Raw genomic sequence first — 15697 nt, forward strand, 5'->3', positions numbered from 1 at the left:
CGTTTTCAGTCCTACTGAAAGACATACTTAGAAAAACGAGAGAAGAAACTAAGTTTTCTGTCAAATTGTTCTCTAAAAAACTTTTCTTCTTCTCCTCCTCACCCTCTTCCCCCCGCCCCCAACCCTTCTCCCACCTCTCCCACATACACACACACACACACTCCCACAGATGATTTTCCATTTAGGGCTACTTTTCTCCCAACTCACAGCTGGTTCCCTGAACAAGTTTTGCCTTAGAGTTTCTAGGCCTGTATCTAGGGATCTACCCTTTTCCCCTGTAAGCAGACACAATTTCCCTCTGTATGTACAAAAAAGAGTAAACCAGAAGAGTTTCCTGACTTGTTCTTTGCTTCTCTAATTACTGGAGGAAGGAAAGGGAGAAATCAACATGCAGTCACAAGGAACAAAGACAGGCAAAGACCTTGGGTTCAGCAGTCACTAAGTCACTTTGTACAGTGACAATTTAACCTCTACACCTCAATTTCTCCCTTCATCAAAATGGGAATAAAAATATGACCCTTGCTTGATACCCCACCCTCATGAAGCTCATTTACATCAGCAAAGGAAGCAAGCTGTAGCAATGGTGACCACAGCCATCAGTTATACTAACTGACAGTGTCCCACACACGAGTTTTGGAAATAACATCAAGCATGCCAAACAGGCTCAGAGGATTCCTGCTGTCTGACAGTCAGACGTTCTCCTGATGGCCTAAAGTACATAACACCTGGGCTGTCATTGTACTCCTACTGGTCTCCGACTAAACCAAATCATTTCTCCTTCATGATACAGAAGAGTAACACTTAAAGATTGTATATAGTCATGCAATTGAGTCCATTTGTATGTGTTAAACACACTAGTGGTTTGTGTCTTCAGCACAAGCCTGGAGTGCAAGGGCTATTTTTAGAAGAGTTTGTTACCTACACTACACTCTCTTCTATCTCATCTGGATGGTAAGAACAGGATTGGTAAGAGCAGTCTGCCATGGTAAAAACAGCAAGACTGTCATGCTCAGGCATTCTGAAAATCTTAAATAAATTCCTATAAGACCAAGCTGATGTGAAAAAGTAGGGCTGTTACTATAGGCTACATTTAAATACCTGGCAGGTGGCAGAAAGAAAAACAGGGAAAAGTGTTGGTCCTGTTCACCTGAATACCCAGAGCTTTTCTGCTGGTCACAGTTCTTGCTGGCTTGTGCCAGCCAGCCAGGCAGGGAGCAGGAGCGAGCACTGCTGGAGGAACTCACGCTTTTTCATCTGGATCACTAACAAGATTCAGACTGAAGCAAGACACAGGAGCCAGGGCCAGTTAAGGCCACGTACTGAGCTGTATAGCTTGAGTTACTGTGGGCTGGGAAAATCTGAATCTGTACAAACATCGTGGGGAGCTAATGCTAACTCCTTTGGGATGAGAGAGGGAAGCATAAAGACTGACAATTTTGCATACAGTGCATTCATTATATTTTCAAGTCAAATGAATGAAAGTCTTATTGCAATGCCTTTTAGGATGCTTTGATTTTTTGATGAACTTTTATGATGGCTTCTCCTAGAAGAAGCCAGAACTTATAACCATGAATCTCAGAAATAAATAGTTTTTCAAAAAGAGATCATAATCATGAAGTAGCTAGCAATTACCATTTTTGCCATTCAATACACCACTTGAAAATCCTAGGCAGTTTAGCTGAGAGAAAGTCCCATTCACTGAAATAAAAATTTCTCAGATCTGCAAGTCTGAAAAAAACCCCAGACTGATTACTGATTAATGGTCAAATTCAAAGTAGAGAAAAACAAGGTAATTCTAAATCTATAAAATCATGCTCACAAAAAACACCCAAAACTACTAACATAGAACTGCCAAGTGGACCTTTTTCTGAAACTAAGAATAAATAAAAAAAGCTCTAGAGTATGCTTAAGACCCAAAACCTAAATGGCAAATTACACACAGGAGTAAACTTAATCCTTGAAGCTATATTGGGATCTACAGTGAGTGTTCAGTTTTAAGAACTCACAATTTCCAAGCAGAACTTTATATCAGAATGCCTGAAATACGTTAGTAATTTACTACATGCTATGGACAATTTTCCAGTAAGTTTTAGCCATTCTATCATATCTATCTCTAAAATTGCCCAAAACTGTTTTTTGTTTTGTTTTTTTTTTTCTAATTGCTGCATTATTTTTTTTTTTTTTGCACAGCTCAGTAATTCTGTATAACAACTGATCATACTTGAAAGTACTTTTAGTAGGCAATATTTGCAATAAAGCTGGCATAAATGCATCCTAGCTATCAAGTCTGTAATTTTTTGGGCTTTTGAAGGATCATAAAATATAATGGCCAGGACTGTATTTTTCCATTCTGTGACCACTGGGAATCTGTAAGCTCACAGTCATTGTCTCATGGCTCTAAAACAGTCCATGAGCTGTTTTAGCATACTCCCACTATGTATTTTCCAGCTGTTAGACATTCAGTAAAGTCAGTTGTTGTAGCTGAAGCAGGACACAGCAGCTTTCTAGTTAAGCATATTTCCATTACCCTGCAGTAGCTATTTTAAGCTTCAGGAAAAGACTTCAGATTTCATCTTTGTCCATAAATTCTGAATAGATCCATTCTCACTCTTTCCTTTGACACTAAACAGCAATCCCACCAGTCAAATCCCTTAAAAGTAACTTCCCATGACAGTGGAAAAACATTGAAGATGATCTTTGACACAAGTGCTCCACTTCAGACTCCTCTTTTGATTCAATTAAATTATCTACTGTTCTTCAAAGAACACGGTCATTTGGGAGATGTTTTGTTAACTATAGCAAAGCTAAGAGAGCTTTTACAGGACTATTGGTATATAAAAGATGTGGGAACTTTGTCAATATATTTTCTGCATCGGTTGAATAGTCATGTTTTCCTTAAATGCAGACTAAGTTAATAATATTTATAGTAACAGGATTCAGACAGAAGTAGCAGTAGCATGCTTCTCAAACTGCAGATACTGAGATCCCACACAATGTGGCACTAGCTATGCAAGCAAGACGTTTTACTTCAGGCTCCCAAGATACACTAGAATCCCACCTACAGAGTTTTGGAGAAGGCTGGAAAGACACTGAACAAAAAACTTCAATTAAGGATAGGTGCTTGAATACAGTTTTGAGAAATTAATTCAGGGAGCACCTAGTAGCATAAAACACTACAAAAGCCAGATCTGGGTGATATACATAGGTACACAAAAGGAGCTGATATAGTAGGAGTAAAACATCTCTTCATTAAGGCAAGAATTTCTTTTACAGTGGTCTTGCATTAAGCTCAGCTAAAGCACAGAGCAGGTTAGGCTTACATTCATGTAAATATCCAGCATAAAAGCAAAAAAAGTACATGGAGACCATCTTGGTGCATCAAATAAACAGCTAAAAAATCTGGTGTCAGCAAACCAACTGTGCTTACAATCAAAATTAGATAATTTTTTGATTTATAGATCTTTGCAGTTTAAAAGTGATAAAAGTGAATTTGGCTTGTTTGCTCCCTCTTGTTAACACAGGCTATTGAAATGTTTCCATTTAGCTAAAAATGAATTTACCTGTTGAAATGGTAGATATCCCGTATGTTTCCAAACAGGGCTGATCTCTCCTCTGTTCCCAGGGAGAGCTTGGTCTGATCAGTGATACAGTCAAGGTAATCCTACAAGAGAAATGAGAGGGAGGTCTTCAGACATTTCCTCCTTTCCTAGATCAGTAAACAAAGCTATGTTTTATTGTACAAGACGAGTCTCTGAATATCAGTTTCACCTTATTATTACAATAAAGCCTTCAGCAGCCCCTCTGAGAACAGTCACTCTCTTATGAACAGTAACAGTACTTATCTGTTCACTGAAACCAAGAAAATAACAAAAGGCTGAAAGCTAAGTTATACCTCTTAGACAGCACAGCCAATGTTTCTCTCTCTACTGATAAACAAATGTTTTCAAATTTCATTCACAGTGACATTTTAATTCATCCTTTGGCTGGCTCAAAGACAAAAAAATGTAAGATGAAGTATACCATTTAATGCAGTCAGCAACAGAAAAACTATATAATGAAGAACAGAAAGCACACAAGCAAGAGAGGCTCAGAAAAGCAACCACTGAATAAATTACTTTTTAAAAATCATGGTTACCAAAGAATTCAGAGTATGTAGAACACAGATCTCAATGTATCTATGTCCATGCAATTTACCAAGCATAGAGTTACATTGCAAATTACATAGCTATATACTCTAGCAAAAATTTCTTTTTGCCCTTACAAGATTGATAGACTCTCATCCAGGGACTTTATTTGAATAAGAACATGACAGCTAGAAAAAGCTCAGATCAGCAGTGTTCTGGGAGAAAAAATTTCCCACCTCTTCCCTCACTTCAATAAGAGCTCAATGTCACCTTTTTTCCTGTTGCTGCTACAGTACTAAAAGTCTCTCATAAGGGCAAACAAATCCAGCAGGCTATTTAACTACAGCTCATGAAACAAGAAACCTGATGTGCTGCCACATTCATGAAGAAATTCTGCTGGAGTATGGAAATAAAAGTGGAAACAGCTGAAACAATGTGAAATAAAAATAAATAAAATCCTTTAGCCTGTGGCTAGACAATGTGGTGTGGCAACCTCCCAAAAGCAACACAGCATTCCAGGGTACTGCAGGAAAGGAACCCTGCAAAATGCCAACAGGACCATGCAAACTTCTAAGATATAACTATGTTCCAGAGTCATATAGAAAAAGGTATTATAGAACACATACACCGGCCAAGATTTATACTCTGTGTAAAATCTGTGAGGACAAAGGATTTGAATCAGCCAAGGATCTGACTTTTGGTTTCTAGATGTCCTCATATGGAAGGTTAAGAATTGCAGGGTTAAGGTTAAGAATTACAGAATCAAAGGCCTAATTCACTGGCCTTATTTAAGCCTCCATGCCCATATCCTTCTGTTCAACTGAAGTAGTGTCAGCAAACTCAGAGGTGTAACCAAGATTCAGGTTTAGGTATCAGCAGAATTTCCTGTCCTCTCCCCCTATCAATAATCCACACTCCGTCATCACCTCCAGTTAAAGGTAGCCCTCATCACTCCCAAAACTCAGTATTTTTTGCTGGGGCAAAGCAAATAAGTCTATTCCAAGGTAACCTCAATGTCTTTAAGAAGAGCAACGAGTGGCAACAGGCAGGCAAGTCCTTGGAGATCCATGACATCTCTCCTGTGATAGCATTCAACCTTACTCCACCTTCCCTCATGGCTGGCAGCAGCCTCAGAGCCCACACCTGACCCTGAAATATATATGTGCAGGAAGCCTTTGGAACCACATCCACAGGCTCCCTGAACTTCAGCTTTTTATTTATCCTCAGAAGCTGCAGAAGAGTAAAAAAGTTCAGGATGGTGAGGCAGACAGGACTGCAGCAAGCAGTACATCGGGTCAAAGGCAGAAGTAGATAATAAATTCAGGTCTACTCCAGTAATAGTATTAAACAAATAACCTTTTCTGACCAGAGACACATCTTCATAATATAAAAGCAAAGAATAGAAGAGTTTCAGGGGAACTGTGAATCTCTGAAAACATTTTTAGCACTGCAGGGACACTGCAGCACCCTGAGCTGATATGACAAGATTGGGCTGCAGAGGAATGGAAATCTTACAATAAGTAACTCCATACAGCACATTTAATGAATCAAGAGGAGTTCCTTTCCAATTCGTTCATCTCAACATAGCTGGAGCTCGGGTTTCTTCAAAATAACAAACATTCCACAGTTATTTCCAGTATTGTTGACAGTGTTATATGCATGACCTGGTTTCTGCTCCTTTTTTACTCTTATCCTGATTTTCCTCCACATAGACCTACTCTTCTCAGTCGTTTATGAATTATTAGTAAGAAAGAGGGAACCAGGTACCCTTCTAATGATGCTGCCAAGCAGCAGCCTGCAGGTGCTTTGGCAGTTTCCCTGCACTCCTGTAACATATGCCAGCATCAGCCTCCATACACCACACACCCACAGTCTGTGCTCCTTTTTGCTAGAAGTTCCTTCAGACTGTACTTCAGGCCCTCTTCTTCAGCCAGCCTCAGATCAGAAACAACTGGGTGGATTTGTGCTTCCCTAGGGTAAGGCAAGATGGTTATTTGTTCAAAACGCTTGCGATTCAGAATTACCTTACATCTCATCTCATACTGTTAGGAAATTACACACTTTGGAGACTGCTGTCCTGGTTTAGCCTTCTGTCTTCGTCAATATTACAGACTTGAGACTACAGACATGTTTACATCGCTGTTATTCATGTAAGCAGATAGACACAGCAAAAAGCTCCAGGTATCCAAGTTTTTGTGAAAAAGATGGACCTTGGACAGTTCTAACACATTGGCGCAATGCAGTTCAGGCCCTGCACAGCAGCACACTGCTTGCACTGGCTCAGCCAGTGGGACCTGTCTGATTACACTGCTTTATAGTGCACGTGTGCTCTCATAAAGGCTTCATGAACTCATCCAGGAAACAGATGCAGTATTGGCATATAACGTCTTCTGCAAGGACAACACCACAGCCAGATCAAAGCTACCCAGACGTGGGGGTTTTCCTAATTATTTCTGAGCAAATGGTACTTTACCCCCATGGTAGTCACTGCTGTGTATCAACAGCTGCTATCATCTGGAGCCATAATGAAAGGTTTGGAGCTACAAGATAACAGGGCAGGGTGCAAATGTAATGACATAGTGCAGAAATCAATGAAATTTATCAGAACAGAGTACCGGCCTTATTCACTTTATTTGTTTCTTGTCAGTATCTGTGAACCCTCTGTCGGCACCGAATGATTTGTTTATAACCTTTGCCTTTTATTGCTTCTCTGCAGTTATGGCATAAACATCTAGCTTACTTTATAGGAGAAAAAACCCCTCACAAATGTCTGTCTCCTTAGATTGATTTATGGACCATGGTTTGCTCTCATGGCATTGCATAATTTTGTCCTCCCTTTTCCTTGAAACTCTCCAAAACCTAGGAGAGTCTTGCCAGACTGCCCTGCCTTTCTTTCTTGCCAGAAAGAAAGACATTCTCCCCATTTGTCTTTCATCATGCCAAATCCATCAGAAGGAATGTCTGCTAGAAGCTGCATATTCTAACTATTCTCTCCTCCTCCACAATCACAAAAAAAAAAAAAAAAAAAAAAACTCTCTAGAGGAATAAAATTATGAAAACACTAACCTCAGGGGCCAAAAAATACAATTTTATGAATCAGAAATGAGAGAAAACTTTCAAGAAAAGCACAAAATGAGCAAAATTACCATCACATATTGATTAATGTTTTCCATGACCAAATTTTAGAAATCAAATGCAAATGAGTGGGACATTTTCATCTAGCCACCCCGTTTTCCTTTGAACACATATGCACACTTATCTTAAAAAACTTCATCTGTTGTTGTTTAGACCATAGTATAAATCAGCCATCACTGTGGTAATGTTAAAATTACACATAAAAAGGGATAATAGTAATGTTAATATTAACATAGTAAATTTTAAAAATTGGGTGAAAAACCACACTGCCTTGTAAAATGAGAAGCAATTTTTATCCTGCTCTGCAAGAAACATATATACTATATAAGTTCTTAGTAATCCCTTTACAGGTCAGGAGTGTGCATATAAAAACATCACAAAAGATAAGCAAAATTGTTAAAAGAGCAGTGTAGTTGCACAGGTACATCTTTGCCAAGAGACAGGCACACAAGACTGAAAATTTTATTAAATATCAATACCAAAAAAATAATCAAAAGAGGATTCTACCCACTAGGAAACCTTGCTTTCTAATGCCTAAACAAGCTGCAGGAGAAAGCAAAGCTGCCCTATGTCTCTGATTTCAGCATCACACTCTGGGTTCAAGAGCTGAGGACTTACATCACAAAGCCTCAGTCTCTGACCTAAAAATATTTAAAACCAGGTATTTATCAAAACTTCAATGGCTTAGAGTAGTGTTTCAGACAAAGGAAGGAGAGGTAATATTAAATCAAGCAGGACATGATCCAGGCAGGGTCATAGCATCACTCGGACTCTCAGTTTTCTGATACTCCCTAGATCTGTGCTACTAGTAAAGCAGATTTTACTCCTAGGTACTACCCCATACTCATGGCCATATTTTTTCCCTACTCCCCTCTACCCAACAACGATGTGTTTGGCCAAAATCAGATGGCTGTGCAGACGAGGAACCATTGAAACACCTCAGCAGCCTTAGCCATCTAAGCACTACTTCCAGATCACTTGGAGGAAAAGGCTGCAGGCCAGAAGGAAAACATACCACAAAATTGATCACATTTGTAGCCTGCTAGCTAGAACCATGCTGCCCGAACTAGCCACACACTTGTAAACTAAGAAAGTTGGGCAACAGATGTACCTTAGAATAGACACTATAAAATGCCTCCCAGGGTTTATTCTGCTAATTTATAGGTAACTATATATATACCAATTCACCTTTTGCCTGATTTTTTTTTCCTATTCTTTTTTCCCTGTTATTTATTTTATTTATTAATTTATCCAGCATGTATAGCAGCATACTCTGAATGCCTTGTGGTTCAAAGAATAGCACACTATCCACACAACAGGTGGCCAAGAATGATGAATTTTAGTGATGGCAGCTCATTGCAGGTCTTTTCATTTATTTAAAGTACTGCTGTGCTCTGCAAAGGCAATGAACATTTGTATACTATGCCTACTTTGCTATATTGCTCTGGTTCCTTTGGCTATACAAGTCCAAGGTATTGAAACCTAAAAATGCTTGCACTGTGCACCCTACAGATTCACTACATGCAAACCCAGAAACCTAAATAGGAAAGAAAATTTCTGTTAGCATGTCTTTCTACTTTCTCCTTTTACTGGTACTTGGTGGGGTTTTCTATACAGACATCTGAAGCTGGAAAAACCTCACATAGACCAAAGCAGGGACAGGTCTGAAAGACCTGCCCCTACCTGGGGCAATGCTCACTAAGGCACAGCACAGTCCTGCCACTGACCAACAGCCTAAGCCAGGGTCTTTGTGAGAACAACACAGGATTGGAGACACAGCCTCCTCTGCTCCCTTCAGCAGCGTGAGCAGAAAGCTCCTGTGCTCCATGTGCTTCCTCCTCACCTTTTCCATTTGTTTTATATCCCTCAGCACCTTGCATGTTAGACTGCCACTTGTCAGCAGCAGCAAAGCTCTGCCCTTGTGGGAAATGGGCGTGCCAGGTCTTGCAAGTGGGCTTCGGAGGACACGCCTACATGTCCAAGGACATGCTTGGAGAGCACTAACTCTCCAAGGAGCCATCAAGGGAAAACGACATGGAGAAGATCTCCCAGCACTGACAGTCAGCCACTCTCCAAATGGGAGCAGCCAAGGTAACCCATCCGCTTTACACAATCTGACACTATGTGCGGTTTGTGATTGATTTCTTTCCTCTCCAATATCCCTGCAGAAGAGTGGAGTCTCTGAGCTGGCAGGAGGCCGCCTTGCCAGTACCATCCTCTCCCCAGGTGGATGGTGGAGGATCCATACCGAGCTCACCTGTGCTTCCTGCCAGCTTTCTGGGAAGTGCCAATTGACACGTGCAGCTGGCTCACACACAGCCCGTGGGTAGCGGCAATAAAGCGTGACACGGTAAGATGATACTCTGCTGACTGACTGCATGTAAGAAGGGCAAAGATTGATGGTGGGAGCACTCGTGAGAATATGGTATGAGGAAAGACTAAAAATAGAGAAAGCACATGTAAGTTTTATTTCCACTGTTTAACATTGCAGAGTAAGGTGATCACAACAGAGATCTCCCTACACTTCACACAGCTAGGGCTTTGTAAATAAGTTAACAGTATTAACTTAAATTTTACCTAGAGAAGTGGATTTAAAAAAAAAAGTATTTATTTCTATGTAGCTATTCCAGAGGGACAGATTTTTGATAATCAACTTCCTCACCTATATTATAGATGTTAAAACTGTCCCATTTGCAGCTACTAAGGCCTGGAAGTAGTGACCCCTAGTAGGTCCCCTTGGCTTCACCCACATACATGGAAAGCCATAGGGTGAGTTATGTGTCAGCTAAAATTAGCAGTGAGGGATTCCTGAGTCCTAACACTATGCCTTCCACCTTGAAAACACTCTTTCTTTGGTTTAGGCTGCCTTTGAACAGTTGTGCACATGAGCACAGGCACAGTCGTATACAAAGTTGGAAATTTCTAGGGCACATCAATGTCAACAATTTAACAGTCAGGAGATCTTGTCACAGGACTTCAAGCTGTCAGAGCACAGCTAATCTCATGAAATGAACTAAAGAATTTGCCCTGGAAAACTCTGTCAGTGAGAGGTCCCTCAACACTCTGTTGCACTGAATCCATTCATAGGGGCCCTGGGCAAGGACAACTGCCTCACCAGTGTGCATGGCTGGGAGACAGCAGAACAGCTTCCTGCAGCTGTGGGTTCCCCCTCCCTGCTTTAGAGCCTGAACCTTTAAAGCAAGCTCTGCACAAACTCTTGCCCCTGCTCCAGTGTCAGAGGATGCCTGTATCAATTTCCAGTTTTGTCCCACAGTTCCCTTCTAGGACTGGGGTGGGAGGATGCACATGTCCTACTCCACCAGTTGAGGGTCTTATGTCCTTTCTTTTTGCCCAGTGTATGCTTTCTTCTTATGTCCCATGAGACATTTCAGCATGAAATACAAACAAATACAACAAAGCTCTCTGGGAGGGTCAAAACCTGACACCAGCTGATCCAGCATTGAACTGTCAGCCTGTCTGGATGGACTGGTCTCATGGATTTTTGCCTTCTTTGTCATAGTGAATTTTTGCTCTAACGAAACACAGTCAGAGTTCAGTAATATTCCTTTGTTCAACTGCAGGAATTCCATGCTAAAATCTGCCATTTTAAAAAGACACGTTGGAAGGCAGGCTGTCAATTAAATCAAACTGTAATTTGACAGAGATGCATTAAAGCACTCAGATTGAAACTGTGATTGATGGATTGTACACAGACAAGTCCTGTAAATGGTCCAACATCTGTAAACATGATTATGGGTAAATCACTGGGAACAGAAACTCATATGAAACATCACTTAGACACTTCAGCACACTAACTTATTGAAGTTGAAAGCCACTGATTAAAACCATGTCCCACATTTATCTTCAGTTATCAGCCAGCACCCACTGCCACATCACAGCTACAAGATTTTTTTCCAGAAGCTGGCACTCAGAATTGCTGCTCAGAGGTGTGGTAAGAAGCAAGTTCAGAGCACAGGTGGAGATCACGGGATCACAAATGCTATCAGTAGTTTACTGACATGTCATTAAGGAGTAATGTGATGCCCTCATCTAATGCCTTTCTAAAGTTAAAAGGAAACACAGAAGAAATAAGCTACAGTAATGAAAACAGCCAAGTGAAAATAATTAATAGTAATTAGGATGTCAATTAGTTTGAGGTTGCTAGGCAGACAAAGTGCTGTAAAGATTTCTAGATCTACATCATTGGTGTCAATCATCATCATCATTCAATAACCTCAATCTTGCTCAAAAAAGCACCAGCTGGAAGTGCTTAGCAAGTATAAATTAAAAAAAAAAAATTAAACTTCATCTATAAATTATTTCTTCCAACATACTTTTGTTGATCTGATTATAAGCTTATTGAACCATAGTCAAACAAAACATTGAGAATTATTAAGGCATATTAGGCCTTCCAATATACAAATCACCCAGGAAAAGAACCTGAGCCTTGTGGTGTAGACCCTTGCCCTGTTAAATAAACTTTCCCCAATTTGTAAGGCAAATGCATATAACATTTTTAAAAAGAGATCTCAATATGCTTACAAGTTGAATGAGACATTCCAGAAGAGAAATGTTTATTTTAAAACACAAGAAGGGAAACTGAAAGAGTCTGATTTCCAAAGAATGAAAATGCAAACCCAGCAAAATGGAGAAAATCTGCACACATCCTAAACACGCATTTATCTTAACCTTAGTAACCACATGATTACCAGAGACTTCTGGATGGCTTTTCTTATGAATATATGAAGAGCAATGAAATGGAACTTTATAGTGAGTGGTTTGCAAGGAAAAACTCTGCTAAAGTGTCTTATTTGCAAAATGGTCTGCTCATGAAACCAGGAAAAATAGCAGCTACCTCCACCTTAATTTGCTGGAGTGGTAAGAGCAAAAAAGAGAGAGACTACTGTGTGGTTTGTTAAGCATTCAGGCTTAAAGCTCATGGATTACTAGAACACTGGCCTGGCTGGAAATGCAGAAATGTTTTTGCCTTTAAGATATCACCTCCACATGATGAAATTTCATTACAGAAAATCCCAATCATTCTGCAAAAAATATATAACCTCACTAAACCATTGTAATGTTTACTGAAAATTTTGCAGCATAAGCTATACTTCCTCTCCCTGCTTCTCAGCTCTCAGACCTCTTCTTCACAGTTTTCCTGCCTACTCTATAAACTTTTGTAAAGCTGCTGCTGCTCTGTTCTGTGGAGCTCCTTATCCACAGCCAGCAAGCAACAACAAGACGGAGGGCAGAGGTGAAGAGACCTCTCTTTTGTTACTTCCTGAATCCCAGAAGGGCTCCATGCATTCCCCTAGGCAGGGACACAACCTCCCGCTCCAGCCTCAGTGCAGTCACAGGAAGGGCATTTCAATCCTGGAGCCCCCTGGCCACCACCAGCACTCCTAAATGGCACACTCCATATTTAAATTACATCTACCCCTTGCCCCCCTGCTCCCAAAAGAATAAAGCTTTCTGGAACAGAAGATTAACTTTCATCCTTTAATCTATATTCATTCACATTCAGCAAGTGGGTAGGAGGTTGCAGACAGCACGGTCGAATGATTTACGCCCTGCTGCCAGAAAAGGGAGGACAAGAGTAACAGCAGCCAGGCTTTTTGGCAATTCTGTGGCTCCCTGGAAGAGCAGCAGCCCTCCCTGCTGCTTCTCTCCCACCCACAGTTTAAGGCTCACTGTACATTTATAGACAGCTCATTTATTACTGTAGTGTAACTCACCCTTCTGTGCTGTGCAAACACAGAGCTGACCTTAAAACAAACCCAAAGCTATGGATATACATTTGTGCTGTCTTAACGTTTGCAGTCCCAGTCAACCAGTGAAGCTCTGCAATCACCTGACAAAGACAGCCTCTGTCCCAGCAAGTTTCTACAGTGTAGCTGTAAGATAAGAACTGGATGCAAAGTACAGGTGAAGGAAAAAGAAGGCAGCAATGACATTTTATTCAGTGTCTTTCAAGTACTTGGGAACATGCTGAATGAAAGAAATTTATGAATGCTGCCAGCAGAAATAAGACTGAAGTAGTGGTGATGCGGATAAGAAAAACCATGCATCAGTATATTTAACCCTGGCTTTGCATATTTCCCGTGAAGTTAGTTTACAAACAGCTCCCTCTTCATGCCACAGCATAAGCAGATGCTTACACCACACAAGTTCTTTATTAGGTTACTTCTGGTTGTCCACAACACGATATTCATATTGTACAGCTATAAAACCTCTTTTCCCAAAACCCAGAACCTTTCTCATCCTGCGAGGTTTGGGTTTTGCTTCTGCTTTTGTTAGGCATCATTAAAGGGCACATATGATGAGGAGTTTACAGCATATGTAGCTGGCAAAACACTTTTGTTCAAGATCTCGGGGTTCTAGAAACAACCACATCTAAAACTATTTAAGACACAAACAGAAAACCCAGTTTGTGTATATTTCCACTACTTTAGGTTGCTTAAGGATGTTTAATGTGGCTCACATACGGGAAGGAAGAAGTCTGTAGGGAAAACGGAACTAACCCTGAAGTGCATCAGAAGAAAGAAGTCTGATTTACTTTAGGTATTTATTTAAGGGTAGCCAGAATAGCTATTTACACCTGTTTGGTAACTTACCCTGTGGTGTTCCTAACTACGTCCCTTCTCAGCAGTCTGCACTGGTCCTGATTCATAAACAGCAACTCTGTAAACAAAATGCAACACTACTGTTCTCTAATAAACCTACTTACAAATTAATTACAAATAATTAAGTGGAATATTTTTCTGCTCTGATTTATATTGCTGTTTAAACTTCACAAACTTCAAGAAGGCCTCTTGGACATGTATTGAGATGCTTCAGTTTCAGCTGTCATATCACAGTATTACTGGAAAAAACTTCCATTGCTTTAAGCCAAACTTTCCATTAAAGAGGTCAATCAGAATTCGACACTGCTCTTTCTTCATGGATGAAAGAAAAGCAGTGAGAAAGTTCAGCTCAAAAATTTAACAAATACCAATCACAGTTAAACTTATCACTGTTGCATAATCATACTACATTTATACAAAACATAGTATTTGTTTTTCACATAAATTGTTTATCCAAATTTTCACATGCAACTTATGTCAGCAATCCAAAGGTATCTTTCTCAGGAATGCAGGTTAGCAGGCATAGGAAAAGAGCTCATGTGTCAAAATTAACTATAATGTGGGAACAAGCATTATGGGATGGTTTAGCTATACTGGAATTCCCAGATTTTGAATCTACAAAGAATTAACATTCACAGCAACACTACCCAGCAAACCCAGAGCACAAGCAACTATGCTTTTACTAACACATCACAAGTGACAATGTGCACACTGCAGTCTTCAGAGTGGTCTTTTTAACTAACTGCTTAAAACACAGAAGGAGTTCTCTAGCTGCAGCACCGGGAGACAGGAAACAGGGAACAATAACATTCCGACACTGACTTCCTCTCAGAAGGGCTTCCCTTCATCACTGGTGCCCCAACACGTATCTACCTTAAACATCCAACATTTCCCCTTGCACGGCTTGCCCCCACCCCACAAGGAGTATATAGCTTCAACAGACGTGTTCACCTCAGATGAAGCTTTCCATGCCAGAAACCTGCCTCCCTGATGAGTTGTTCTAGGAGATTTCAGCAAAGCCATTCCCCTGAGGCTTTTTGAGAAAGAATGCCCTTTTTTGCTCATGTTGAAAAATTTTGGTGACCTTTCCCCTGAGAAGACAAGCACCCCCAGGCTGACTAGCAGGGACATGAACCATACCCTCCTGTCTCAGGGAGAGACAGCAGCAGATTCAAGCATAATGGAGACTTTGTTTCTCAGGGTAATGCTTTTGCTGCTTTAATGTAAATTCCTCTATTTTTGACCATACTCGGGTGGGGTGAAGAGGAACCCTCCAAATTCACGTATCCTCAGTAGGAACTTCTAGCAATGGTCCTTTGCAAGGTTCAGCTCAAGCTTCACAAGGCCTTAACCCACAACTGCCATTCTCAGGTGCTGCCAGCGACATCTGGCTCAGATCCAATCCTCTGAGGCAAGAGCATGGAAAAGATTGTTCCCATGTCTCAGTGACTCTCTGCAAGCCATAAACAGTATAGAAAAGCATGCTGTGCAATTTCAGGGCAGAGGAGACATAAAGGAATACTACAGAAAGATGGGAAGGACAAAATGGGAACCAAGGAAAGCCCGGTGGACATCCCTCTTAACTTCTGTCCACTTAAGAGGGCAGAAAAATTAGGAATGGTGATGAAAATGTTGTCAGGCCTGCTGAGAGAGCTATGGAGAGAGCTCTGTAATCAGAAGAAATGAAGAACATGAGAAAGATTAATACTAAAAAGCAAAAGATCACATAAGGAAATGAGACAACATACTGATGGGATGCAGATGGGATTTACTGAGAGAAGACTTAGGACAGAGAGATAGCAAGATCATAAGCAG

The 15697-nt window shown here is 40.6% G+C and overlaps 1 protein-coding gene across 1 annotated transcript in view; it reads right to left on the bottom strand.

The window, feature by feature from the left end:
• The window catches only part of PLEKHG1 (pleckstrin homology and RhoGEF domain containing G1), an 89696-nt gene that overhangs the window by 25889 nt on the left and 48110 nt on the right, over positions 1-15697 (bottom strand). Inside the window, exon 3 of the mRNA XM_053974401.1 lies at positions 3561-3661. Within this exon, the coding sequence (XP_053830376.1) occupies positions 3561-3661 (101 nt within the window). The remainder of the gene's footprint in view (positions 1-3560; positions 3662-15697) is intronic.

Source organism: Vidua macroura, chromosome 3 (assembly GCF_024509145.1).
Source record: "Vidua macroura isolate BioBank_ID:100142 chromosome 3, ASM2450914v1, whole genome shotgun sequence".
In the NCBI taxonomy this organism is placed as follows: Eukaryota; Metazoa; Chordata; class Aves; order Passeriformes; family Viduidae; genus Vidua; species Vidua macroura.